At 40.2% G+C, this 14,145-nt stretch overlaps 1 protein-coding gene across 1 annotated transcript in view; it reads right to left on the reverse strand.

The window, feature by feature from the left end:
* Positions 1-11,042, reverse strand: part of LOC137501903 (uncharacterized) — a 35,815-nt gene extending 24,773 nt beyond the window's left edge. The window contains exons 1-2 of the mRNA XM_068229063.1: positions 11,017-11,042; positions 8,482-8,618 (exon numbers count right to left, since the gene is read on the reverse strand). Coding sequence (XP_068085164.1) covers positions 8,482-8,618; positions 11,017-11,042 — 163 coding nt within the window. The remainder of the gene's footprint in view (positions 1-8,481; positions 8,619-11,016) is intronic.
* Positions 11,043-14,145: the final 3,103 nt, after the last annotated feature.

Consider the following 14,145-nt stretch of genomic DNA (forward strand, 5'->3'; position numbering starts at 1 on the left):
TACATAACATTAAAAATAAGGCGAGGACACATTAAAATAAGTGAATGCAAAATCTTTGTATCCTGTGACGCGGCGTGATAGCGTCTTGTCAGTCTTCAATGTTAAAATGGTGCAGTGTGAACATGATATGAAGCATGAAGTCCAATTAAAATCATATGTTAAAACTGTTGTTCAAAACAACGAATTGTCAATTATAAAACACCGTAAGTGGCTATGCAAATAAAATTATGTGCATATTGTACATAAAACAGTGTTGTGGTGATGCCACATTATAATAGATTTCTTGATTAGGAGGTGGAGTTATACTTATGCTAGCTGAACCTGATTGTGTGTTGACAATAGGGGCCTAAAAAGAAAAAGAAAATATGAATGAACTGAAGAATAAAATGCCGTTAAAATGTGAACTAAGTGCCCATCCAGTCACTCACCTCCTTGCCCGTCCTATATCGACCACTCCACCTCAAGTGCTAAGGCTAACTGAGTGACGTCCTCGAAGGTCCTCACAATCAGTCCTCAACGATCTTCGAGGACGTCACTCAGTTAGCCTTAGCACTTGAGGTGGAGTGGTCAATATAGGACGGGCAAGGAGGTGAGTGACTGGATGGGCACTTAGTTAACATTTTAACGGCATTTTATTCTTCAATTCATTCACATTTTCTTTTACTTTTTAGGCCCCTATTGTCAACACACAATCAGGTTCAACTAGCATCAGTATAACTCCACCTCCTAATCAAGAAATCTATTATAATGTGGCATCACCACAACACTGTTTTATGTACAATATGCACATAATTTTATTTGCATAGCCACTTACGGAGTTTTATAATTGACAATTCGTTGTTTTGAACAACAGTTTTAACATATGATTTTAATTGGACTACATGCTTCATATCATGTTCACACTGCACCATTTTAAAATTGAAGATTGACAAGACGCTATCACGCCGCGTCACAGGATACAAAGACTTTGCATTCACTTATTTTAATGTGTCCTCGCCTTATTTTTAATGTTATGTATTTGTATTTGTGACTGAGGATGTCCTATAAGAGGACGAAACATGTTTCACGAGTGTAATTTAATGTAGTCTTTGTAATAAAGACAATTACAGTATTGTACAGGTGGAATTATAAAATCTAAATTTTCACAAGTTGATACTTTGACAATACGGGCTCTAATATGAAATTTATAACGTGCAAGGAAAAAGTGACATACAAATAGGCCAGAATTGAACAAGAATATCTTACTCCATTTTTGGAATATAAATGAAAAACTCTCTGAACAGGTAAGTTTGTACTTTTTCTTAGCTGTTACCATCCTAAAAGTTTTTAATATTACTAGGAAAGAGAGTTATTCAATATGTTTTAAATATAGTACAATATAATTTTTGGTATTCATCCCAGATTTCAGGTACACTTTACTAAGAAACTATTAAATATACAGAGCTGAAATTAAACATTCTATTTATGTGCACTGTCGTCTGTAAGGTAGACTTAAAAACAAATTTATTGTTTAGTGACCCACTGGGCTTATTTTTTGAAAAGAAACTTTTCCTTCATTTTCATGATCAGAAATTTAAAATGTCTGAAAATAAAATGTAAGTATATTTTTTGATCTAACCGAAGTCTATTATCACACACTACGTTTATTAGGCATAATTATGAAATTTTACTTCCTGAAGTACAGGCTTTACCTAGAAAAGTATACATGAAATTTGGGATGCATTCTCAAAATAGAATTGTACTATATTTAAAAAATATAGAATAACACTATTATCTAGTAACATTGAAAACTTTTAGGATGCTAGCTGTTAAGACGAAGTACAAGTTTACTTGTTCTGACAAGGGAACATCCACAATGGTGAAGTCGCCGATCGCGATGAAACTTAGCAAACACATTGAGGTACTTGTAAAAACAATGCCAGCATCAATTTTAGGCGCCAACATTCATTAGCGCGTTAACTAAGGGGCCTAAAAGTTGCGACATTTCAAGTTCCGCGCGATCAGCGATGAATACCTGCTGGCCAATGCTAAGCCGGCACACACACTTCCCGTCTGGAGACACACCCTCTGCACCGCCTTTTACCCTCCAAGTGGTTCTCCCCGGCACGTTCCCTTCCTTCTCCTCGCGCTTGCGAGGAGAAATAAAACAAATAACTAAAATAGATGTTGTTATGTGTATATGTATTGACAGGAACAACGGAGAACACAACTGTTCGTTTAAAAACAACGAGAGTGTTATCGGTAATGAAATGAAATGTCGTATGGCTTTTAGTGCCGGGATATCCCAGGACAGGTTCGGCTCGCCAAGTGCAGGTCTTTCTATTTGACACCCGTAGGCGACCTGCGCGTCGTGATGAGGATGAAATGATGATGAAGACAACACATACACCCAGCCCCCGTGCCGTAGGAATCAAGCAATTAAGATTACAATCCCCGACCCGGCCGGGAATTGAACCCGGGACCCTCTGAACCGAAGGCCAGTACGCTGACCGTTCAGCCAGCGAGTCGGACAGAGTTATCGGTATCAACATATCATAAACCTACAATTTCACATGCAGCGCAAAAGACCACGCTTCAATCTACGTTATTACGGCCTATGTCCGCAGTGTGACATCTCCCCGTGAGCGTCAAAACCTATTTGACAATAGTTGACTGCTTAACACTCACCCTCAATCGCGTCATAAAGCTGCAGCTCCCGAAAGTTCAGCGGACCTTCTTCACCGTGACTTCCGTGCTTTGCTTGAAGATGAAAAATAATTTTTGACACGCTCAGTGACATTGCCCTTAAGGACTCGTCGCAAACGTTTTCATAAATATTTCATAAAATGTAAACTGCCTATACAATGTGGAAATTCCAAGGGAGAGCTATGAGGAAGGATGATAGCGTACGCAGTGTAGCACAGGTTCTGTTCGACAGCTAAGCAAACGGCAGCGCGGGGAGAGGGAAACGAGTGGTGCTGAACCAGGCGGGGCGGAGGGGAGGAGGAGCAGAGGTGTGGCACAAAGCAGTGTTCCGGCTAAGCATTGGTCAGGAGGAATTCATCGCTGTTCGCACGGAACTTGAAATGTCGCAACTTTTAGGCCCCTTAGTTAACGCGCTAATGAATGTTGGCGCCTAAAATTGATGCTGGCATTGCTTTTATATGTACCTCAATGTGTTTACTAAGTTTCATCGCGATCGGCGACTTCACCATTGTGGATGTTCCCTTGTGAGAGTTTTGAAGTTATATTTTAAAAAATGGTGTAAGATAATCTAGTTCAAACCTTATCTGTTTTTATGTCACTTTATCCCATAATGTCGTCCACCTCCCCTTAACGCATTGCTGCAGGTACACAGCCCTCAACAAGACCTTTGTGGTTGAAGTGGGCACAGTGGTGGATGTATAGCAATACACGTACAGTGCCTTCAGCACTACCCGTTCACTCTCTTCCCCTTCTTTTCGGTACCGAACTGCCCTTCGAAACTACCCCTTCAGTTTTTCCACTCTTTTTCAGTACTGGAGTGGCCTTCAACACTATCCCTTCACTCCCTCCCCACATTTTCAGTACTGGAGTGGGGCAATGTTGATTGTTTATGTCGGGACAGCATTTCTGTGCATTTGTGTACAAATGGTGCTGTGTTGCAAACGAGTTTCCACTGTCAGTATTGACGTAGAACATAAGAAAAACGTTGCCATTGATGCTTTTGTGGTCGGTACTGATAGACATGATATAGGTTTGAAGACGCAGAGAAAGTTCTCTGCGAAACGTAAAGAATTTCACCTTATTTTCTTGACACGGCATAAGCCCAAAAGCCTATATCATGTCTATCAGAAAAACGTGTTTTGAAGATAGAAGTTCTCATAATATTACTACGTTAAAGTCACCAAAATTATGGAATCATTAGGATTCATCTTATTAAAACAGTCTCTTTCCAGTGGGACTTCTGGTTGAAATAGTATCCTCAATGAAAAAGATCGTTATCGTTTTAATTTCAAATCACTTGCCTTACTGTTCCATTTTAAACCAGTCCAATGTCCGACATTATGTGCTTTTCCATCACCATAAATAAGACACAGAGATAGACACCTTAAGTGATCGTGTGGCATGTCACAAACGAACAAAAACTTTTCGAGCTAACATCAGGAGGAAATGTGAATAACGTAGTCTACAACGCATGGAGAGAGCTGGCTGTGCAATACTAGCCTTGTAGCTGTGAGTTTACGTTCGGGAGATAGTGGGTTCAAACCCTATGTCGGAAGCTTGTAGATTGTTTTCCATGGTTTTCCAGTTCTACTCCAGAAAAATTCTGTTACTCTACCTTAATTCCCTTTCCTAGTCTTAACCTTTTCCTACTCCATTTTCACCAAAAATCTGAATGTATTAGGGCAATGATAAACACCTAGGGGTAAAAAGAAGAAAACTGCTTTACATAGGAGTCTTACAGAACTTCAGTTCAGAATACTTTATCCTCGTAAATTCATAATTGCACTCGTGCGAAGCCGATCTGGGACACTATTTCTTAAATTAAATTTTTGTTTGAGCATCAAACAGGTCATTGACACAAAAGTGGATTTCTTTACAACTAAAGAGCCGGCAGTCTCTGTCATTCTCTTTATCGGTTGGCAACGATCAGATTGAGTAATGAAACACTCTGTGGCTAATCACGAGAAAAATACTGAACCGGATGGCGATCCTATCAAACGCAAGTGCTACTCTACATGAAAAATCCATTTAAAAAGGACAAATATTCAAAATCAACTTTGCGATATCTTTGAACATTATACAGCATTTAAGGCACACACAAACATAGGGTTCAATGTGATTATTTCTTATCTTTTATGGAAATACTGAACAGCAGCTAGATAGTGAAAACTTCCATTACTTGGCAGATACATGTATATCGGGACAATGCTGATGGGGCTGTATGGCTCTGTCCAAACATCGATAGAGATTATGGAAATATTGGTAGAATTGCAAAGCTAACTTCAACTCATCACACATGTAAATTGGTGCTTGTTTTTTACGAGTGGTCGTCGCTTTAATGTCAAAATATGTCCATATTAGACAATGCAATCCTCTACATTTGTTTCCAGCTCTGTACAATATTAGCAACGTATGGCAGGCTACGAGTATTCCTCTTTCCCCTGTGGGGGAAACGGGGCGTTAGGAAGGCTCTGTGCCATAAAGCTTAATCTTTCACTGGCCATATATCTTCTAAATGGATTCGTTATTGTTTCCCTCGAACAGAGAACTAGCATTCGATAATGGGAAGGGAGTAGAAATGGCGCACACGTTTATGACCTTAAGGCTCTTATACGTTAAATTCAATGTTTAAGTTATACGGCATATTTTCTTTTGCAAACAATTTGAACGCTATTTGTATGTGACTAAATGGTGTGTGTTACCTCGGTCCTTTGAAGCCCAGGATCTTGCCTTGAAAGTTAGCATGCAGTTAACTATGGAAGAAAAATGGGCATATTCATGGTCACGATTCTCTTTGTCGTTTTAGATACCAGACACTATCAAACTTATGTCCGGCTCCATGGCTAAATGGTTAGCGTGCTGGCCTTTGGTCTCAGGGGTCCCGGGTTCGATTCCCGGCAGGGTCGGGAATTTTAACCAGCATTGGTTAATTTCCCTGGCACGGGGGCTGGGTGTGTGTGTGTTGTCTTCATCATCATTTCATCCTAATCACGACGCGCAGGTCGCCTACGGGAGTCAAATCAAAAGACCTGCACCTGGCGAGCCAAAGTCCTTCAGACACATCCTGGCACTAGAAGCCATACGCTATTTCATTTCAATCCTTTCCGAAGATTTAACAAACAAACTAATAAACAGACAGACAAAAACTGAACACTACCTGCTGTCGACTTTATTAAACCTAACCCGAGATAAAAACGAAGTACACGAAGTAAGCTCTTGAAGTGTCAGACAAAATAAAAAATATATATTTACATAGATGACAACAATAAAACCTTAATTTTTCAGAAGAACGTTGGTACTGAATCATTCCGGGAGCGCAGGATGTTTGCAGGAAGGCCTTCAAATTGTGTATGTCCACACATTTCTCTAACGAAATATCACTACACATTTTTTCGACTGACGCCCTCATCCTCCCTTTCTCTCTCAATTTAACATACGGACAGAGAAAACAGCGAGCTGAAAAAAAAAAAAAAAAAAACAAGAGAAGAAGAGACGAACAAATTAGATGCACTCTTGTCATCCATGTTAATTGCTTCAGAGAATAAATAGGTCTCCCAGAATGATACGGTGCCGCTGAAAGGGAAACATTGGATGGGAATGGAATTGGACGCGACGAGAGCCGACGACGCCAGCGAGTCCAATTGTTCACGTATCACGCCCGGCAATAATGAGATCAGGCGGGAATCTCCCTTGTTACAAACATCATCATGTTTTCACTGGTTCATTAGTAAAATGTTGTGTTTGAACGAAAAAAAATGTTTATACTTTCCTCCAGTCTTGAGATCTAGCCTCTCGTTACGGCCGTTGTCGGGCTGAGTGGCTCAGACGGTTGAGGAGCTGACCTTCTGATCCCAACTAGACATATTCGATCCTGGCTCCGTCCGGTGGTATTTGAAGGAGCTCAAATACGTCAGCCTCGTGTCGGTAGATTTATTGGCACGTAAAAGAACTCCTGCGGGACCAAATTCCGGCACCTCGGCGTCCCCGAAAACCGTTAAAGTAGTGGGACGTAAAGCCAAGATGATTATTATTATTATTATTATTATTATTATTATTATTATTATGGTTGAATGAGGACGAGAGGACTCCGTTAAAATCCCTGTACGAATTGGGAATCGAAACTGGGACCATTGACTAAGAGGCATACATTTTACTTACACACCACGAGGCTGGCAGCTGAGTAACGTTGTCACCAGCTGTTTCTCCAAGCTAGATATGGTTCGAATCCTGCCCGATGTGCATGGGTCCCTTTGGTCCAGATTACACGAACGCTTTAGGTACTAAGCATCTTATTATTACAGAAATGAAAATAAAATGAAGACCAGCATTTTCTTACGTCCCCTTCCAAAGTGTTCTGGACAGAATCCGGACAAATGAAGGTTTTTCTGTAATTGCTCTGTACAAATTATTTTTCAGAATGCTATGTAGTCCTACACCATATTGGAGAGGTAAACACTTAAGGAGATTGATAACACTGTCATATTTCTTGACTTTCCCCATTTTCATTTCCGAGTAATCAAAATTTATGAAAAATTGCGCAGCAGCCATATAATCACAATTGTGTCTTGCAAATTTTGTTGTCTTCCGACCTTGATGTAGCTGATAAATGTTGCTTTGAGAAGAAAATAATTGTTGTAATTATCAGCACTGCTTGGCACAGGCCAGAGTAAAGTGCAGCTTCCCCCGAAGTCCCAGTCAACATCCATGGCTGTGACAATATGGAAGTTGCTGGGGTATGGGTAGTGCTGAGTAATGACATTCAGAGCATGACTAGTGCATCTGAGTGTTATGAAAGGTGCTGCTCATACGGTCAGTCGTTCTGCAATAGTACTTTCTGACCCAGTGAGGAAAGCAATGGCAAACTACCTCACTCCTCTTCTTGCCTAGTACGCCTCATTTTGGTGCTGCCATTGGTTTTTGGGGTTTCTTTATAACCGCATAACCTTAGGTGGTGCTATTTGAGGATCCAAGCAGCCTCTGGGCTGATAACCTAACAGACAGACATCAGCACTGCAACTTAGTCCGATGTTCCTTTCAGACTCATTGTACAGGAATTATCTGTTTAATTTTCCCTTAATAACTCTTTCTTCGCCACCAGATCCCATGGAAGTAATGATGTTTATTTTGAGAGGAAAAAGTTCGTGCAATTCAGCCTATCAGTGGAGTTCAACATTGCTTCCATTTTATTCTGCGATAATCCTTTCTCATTTCCACTGATGGAATCTAAATTTCAATATTGGCTTTACGTTCCACCAGCTACTATTTTACGGTTTTCGGAGACACCGAGGTGCTGGAATTTAGTCCCGCAGAAGTTTTTTTACGTGCCAGTAAATCTACCGACACGAGGCTGACGTATTTGAACACCTTCAAATACCACCGGACTGATCCAGGATCGAACCTGCCAAGTTGGTGTCAGAAGGCCAGCGCCTCAACCGCCTGAGCCACTCAGCCCGGCAATCTTTACTTTAAGAGAAATAATATCATAATTATCAACTGGTATATATAGAAGAATCCAAGAAACTAAATCTTATCTGGCAAGTCTGCTAGTCAAATCTTACTCACATGGTAAGGAAACAGTGCTGATGCGAAGAAAATAAGGAAGTAAACGAGAACTAAACAATAAAAATACCAACAATCAAACAAACAAAGTGAAGAGATTCTACACCTTTTGGTATCACTTCCATTGGTCCAGATTTCTTCGGAACAGGTATGAAATAAGTGTATCAGACCTGGAAATTTGAATATACATTTTGCACACAGGAATCTTTCTTTGCGTAGGTCTTCCAAGTTTCTTACCTGCTACGGAGGACAACCAAAGGCGGTGAGGGCGGATGAAGAGAGCAATTGAGAAGGCCACGTACAAGATGCTTTTCTTCCAATGATCCAGCCACAAGATCCCGTCCCAGCACCGAAAGACAGGACTGTACTCGTTCCTGGAAATAAAGAGAGGAGGGTTTTGAAAATATCCGAATTTTCTTTTTTCTTTGTTTTTGATTTCGACCCGAAAAATAATTTTAAATTTTGGATCATTTTTAAAGTAACTCGTTATATATGAAATATATAGAAATATTTGTTATCATTCACTATAGACTGCATAAGGGATGTTATAAATGGAGCTTTCATACCTCCGCAACTTTCACGTGTCAAAAGTCAAAACCGAAGATAAAACAGGTAGATCTATGAAAGTAAAAACAAAAACATAAAAACAAACACATTCTAGTCCATGTCGGAACACAGGGTGCACTGCGAAGATTATTCCTCCCTGCGGATGGATCTAAAATTCATCCTCCTGCATGCATTAACTGGTATACAGAGTGGTCGAAAAGAACGTGAACCAGGTATACGTGCGTTAGAGGATTGGTCTTACTAATAAATATTCTGAAAACATTAATTCGATACCTCGCGCTGTTGTTACATTATTAGCTTCTGAAATTAGCCAATCAGGTCACTTCGCGAGCGAATTCAAATGGGCTTTGCGAGGCAATGTTGCTGAATTTGCAAGTGATTTGAGAGCCATGGCGAGAAATCAGCGTCAAACACAAAAACACCGAGGGTCTCAACCGGTGTCACAGTAGCGCACTTGCTATGGCGCTATCCTGGCAGCTCGGAGATTCGTATTTCATTTCCTCCCCGGTTGAAGGTTTTTTTCTTTGACTGGTGCTCTCAAACCAGTCTTAAGCCACGTTCAGATTTTTCCAACACCACCTCACAAATACCGTTTGAATTCGCTTGCAAAGTGACCTGTCTTGCTAAGTTCAGCAGCTGATAAAATGAAAACGGCACGAGATATAGAATTTTTGTTTCCAAATTATTTATTATCAGTATGATCCCCGCTCTAACGCTCATGCACGGTTCACGTTCTTTCCGAACAGCCTGTATAATAATATTTAAAGAATTCTTCATCTGTGACGAGACAAAAATTAATTTTCGTATTGTCCGACTAATGCAGTACATCAGCGGAGCGGCACGTGGAAAGGAAAGATACAAGTAATAAAGCTACTCACAAGCAAGTAGAGAGGAGAGACGTAACTGAACAGAAATAATATCATCATTTATTACAAAATATTTTTGAACATTCATTACCATTCACTCATTTCCGAACTACAGTACAACATTTTTCTTGTAAATTTACACAGAATTTTTTGAAAAGTTAATAGAATCGAAGCAAATGTTTTTTACCATGAGCTACATGCACACATCTCACAAGGTGATACTTAGCCCAAGTCTTGACCAGAGGCAAATATCAATCGGGAGAACCAAGTACGCCTTAACTGTCTCGGCTAGGCAGCCCTTTATACTCACAAAACAGCGTACATCAGGGCTATCAGCCTGTCCTCGCCGGCATCCTCCGTTAGTTATGGTAACCACGGGTCAAGCTCCACGTATTCACTTAATAAATACCGTAACACAAAAGAAAGAATTTAGTCCAGTGAGGGGGAATTTGGAATTATCTCCCGTTTAAGTTTCATCACGTTTTTCGCCCAAATATGAATATTTTATAATCACTCAGTGAAACACGGACCAACAATCCCCATAACACTTAAATTCCCTTAGATTCATTCTACATACTACACGCTGCCACAAACAGGTACTTTCACACGCCAGAAACTAAGCACGCAACTTGTTTAGGACTGTTCAAATTTAAGAGGCTAAGGGTTCGAAGAGAACACTAGCAAGAAACGGACTGTCTTCATATTCATGTACCGAGCTCGATAGCTACAGTCGCTTAAGTGCGGCCAGTATCCAGTATTCGGGAGATAGTAGGTTCGAACCCCTCTGTCGGCAGCCCTGAAAATGGTTTTCTGTGGTTTCCCATTTTCACACCAGGCAAATGCTGGGGCTGTACCTTAATTAAGGCCACGGCCGCTTCTTTCCCACTCCTAGCCCTTTCCTGTCCCATCGTCGCCATAAGACCTATCTGTGTCGGTGCGACGTAAAGCAAGTAGCATATTCATGCAGACATTTAGGGGAAGAAGAAGGCAAAAAGAAGAAGCAGTAAGTACTCCCATGACATATGGCACGTCAATAAAACCAATGAGATATAAAATAATAGAACAAGTGCACGGCTAAATGTCTGTTGAGACCTTCGCGAGGTGAGTATCTTCCAGATGAGTGCTTGACCATTCGGAGATATTTTAAGGAATAGTCGACACCACAAGATTCGACACATAATGACCGGCGTCCTCAAAGAACGAGGAAGTGTCCATCAGGCGAATAGATACCAGCAAGATATCAGCAACCAAGAAAGGAATAATCATTGACGCAAATGTGCGATTTCAATCCCATTCTGGTCAATCGGAAGAAGTGGACTTACAAGGGAACGGCACGTACCTGGGAATCACGAATCTTTCGTACATTTTGGACACATGTTGAATGAGCCAAGAATAACCCAACGGTCGAAAAATGTATTTCGGAAATTAACTTATGCCACCTACAGAAAGCGTTAAATTTCACAGTTTGAATTGGCGCTCTTGGTTACGTAGAACTGCGGCGCGAGCTGGGTTCACACGTTGAAGAACCGCGCCACTGACCTCCTTTTCTATTCCGTTAGTAATTACGTAGCACTTTGCGAAAATGATGTGGTGGCATTAAGAGAAATAATTTAATTCCTGCATTGATTGTGGGTCAATAAAGGCAATAGAACAACATTGTTATAATGAAAATAAAGCTTAATGAGTATAACAAGTGACGTTACAGACGAAAGCAAGTTACTCCTGATATCTTCTGCAACAATGATTCTTGTGGTCAGGGGCGCAGCCAAGGGAGTGTTACTAGGGGGTGGGTTAGAACACTCCTCCCATGGAATTTTTACAAAAATAAAATAAACAGAATCTAATAATAAACAATAAACGAAATAAATATTCAAACACGTAATTGTAGAACCAACAGACATGTCAAACCTATTTTCTAAGAAGCGTCAAAGTTTGGATTTTAGATTGTTAATCTGAGCATACCATTCGCTGTAAAACTTTTGTCCTTGATCCTATTGTTCTTGACCTGTATTTTAATATGTCCTTATAAAGAAAAGTAATGCATGCGCACAGCACACAAGCACCCTCATTGCATTCTATAATTTTGTAAATATATCTCCTCCACCATCGGCCGACTCTGAGTACGCTACTGCTCGTGGTAGAAATATTGAAAGCACAAGGCGGTTCTACACCAACCACGGAGCGAGGATAAGGGCTTAATATCACATGTTCCATATTTTCCTTCCAGTGCAAAAATCACTTTTCCTATGTTGATTGCCATATACAGACATACACTTGTCTCATAGAATGACAATAAGCGTATCTGAGCGTCGCCTCAAATCAGCTGTTGGACAGTGTGAGTTGCAGGTATGGAGTAGCGGCGTGCGTAACCGAGCGCGCTAATTCAAACATACGAAATCTAACGCTTTCTGTAGGTCGTACGAGTTAATTGTCGAAATAATAAGTATTTTGGCCATTGTGTTATTCTTGGCTCATTTAATGTATGTGAAAAATTTGCGTAAGATCGACGATTCCCCGATAGGGGTCCTTCCCTTGTAAGAGAAGAAGATCATTTATGAACCTACACTCCCTTATTACAAAGTAAAATATGTACTGCAAAATATATCTGTCAAAATGTTAATCGTGGGAGCACGGAGACTAATTCCTACATTCCTACCCCACTTTTGGACTTCATTAGGCACAGAAAAACGTTGGCTGACAAACATCCTTGGTTCAATAATTTTTGAGAAATCATTCATACAGCCAATAGTATCGTGTGTTGCGTAATATTTACTTTTTAGTTCCTTTTTTCTATTCTATGTGAAAGTGCTTTTCATATTCCGTACGAATTTATTAGATTTATTACATAGTAAATTTTACAACCTCTTAAGCAGTTATGATATATTGTGTATTAGAAAATGAATTGTACTTTGTCCTAGTGGCAACCCTATAATTAGAGAAGATTTAAAATAAAATAAACCCCGACAAAACGCGTCTTTATGGATATAATAGGGGACGTCCCGTAGATATGCAGGAAAGGTGTGAATAAAGCCTGGACAAATAAACACCCGCGGATCAACTGAGATAAAAAGGAAACCTGCCAACACTTCTAAGGTGGAAGAGAAGTATTCCCAACGGCTTGGACGTCGGAAGAACCAACTTGGTTTAATTCTCGGAGAGGGCATTGCTCTGTCCCCCAAGTGCTATTGGACACAACTACCATTATGCATATAAAACGTTCGAAGATAACTACTCCAGCTGGTAAAATCTGGGGTGAAGGCGTCGGTCTAACATCATCTTGGTCTAGGGCCCATGATTCTGGGACCCCTAACCCATCATATTTGGATCAATCGGAGGATCCCTCACCATGCAAGGTGAGAACGAGAAAGAAGTATTTCTTTGGTATCTTTAACGCGAACACACTCCTTAATATTGGCAAACAAATGTAACTGGTTGAAGTACTACGAGAATACCAAATTAAGATAATCACAGTGCAAGAATCTAGACTTCCACAAAATGAAATATCCACCATGGGCAACTATAGGACATTTAATGGGCTCCCAGTCATCAGGGAATGCAAGTCGACAAACAAGAGGAAGTCCCCAACAATTCTAAGGACAGACTTATTTGCTCACAAGACAGTAGCGGATGCAATCATAGAATTTATGTCACTATCACCGAGGCTTTCAGTTCTAATGATAAAAAGCGGAAACAAATCTTATGTGATCTTTAATGCCCACGCGCCGATCAACGAGGACAATAGAAAAAAAATCCTGATAAAGTAGAGGAATTTTTTGCCTGCTGAAAGAGACATAATACAAGTACCTGATTATCAAGTGAAAATCCTACTAGGAGAGTTCAACGCTCAGACTGGAAAGGAAAATAAATATGAGAAAATTGTTGGGAGATATTCGGGACACAGAAGGACAAACAAGAATGGAGAGAGATTGATCGAAGTTTGTAATTCATTCAATCTAATGTTATTGTCCACGTTTTTTAAGAAGGAAACCAAGAAGATGATGACATGGCGATCCCCCAAATCCTAATTTAGGGGAATTTCAAATTGACCACGTGGAAACTTCCAGCCCCAAGGAAATAATGAATGTTAAGCTTCCGAGAAGATACAGCGTGGATTCTGATCACTATCTCACTAGAAAATATATCAAGCATTTCTAGTGGAACAACGAGTGCGAAGAAGCACTGCAGGAAAGACCAAGAGCACGGAAGAAATGATGCTCTAGCCATAAATATTTTGAGGCATTTAGAGAGCAGAGAAAGCGTACAGCCAAAATCGTAAAGAATGAGAAACGCAAATACAAGAAAGACCAATTGGATCCCATAGGGAAACATTTTAAGAAGAATAACATGAGATATTTTTATCAAAAACAAGACTAAGGGGTTCACTCCCAAGAACATGTGCTTCAAGTATTAACGAGCAAACTCATCATGACAAACAAGAAAAACTGTACACTTGGCTCGGTACTTCCAA

This window comes from Anabrus simplex, chromosome 8 (assembly GCF_040414725.1).
Source record: "Anabrus simplex isolate iqAnaSimp1 chromosome 8, ASM4041472v1, whole genome shotgun sequence".
Classification (NCBI taxonomy): Eukaryota; Metazoa; Arthropoda; class Insecta; order Orthoptera; family Tettigoniidae; genus Anabrus; species Anabrus simplex.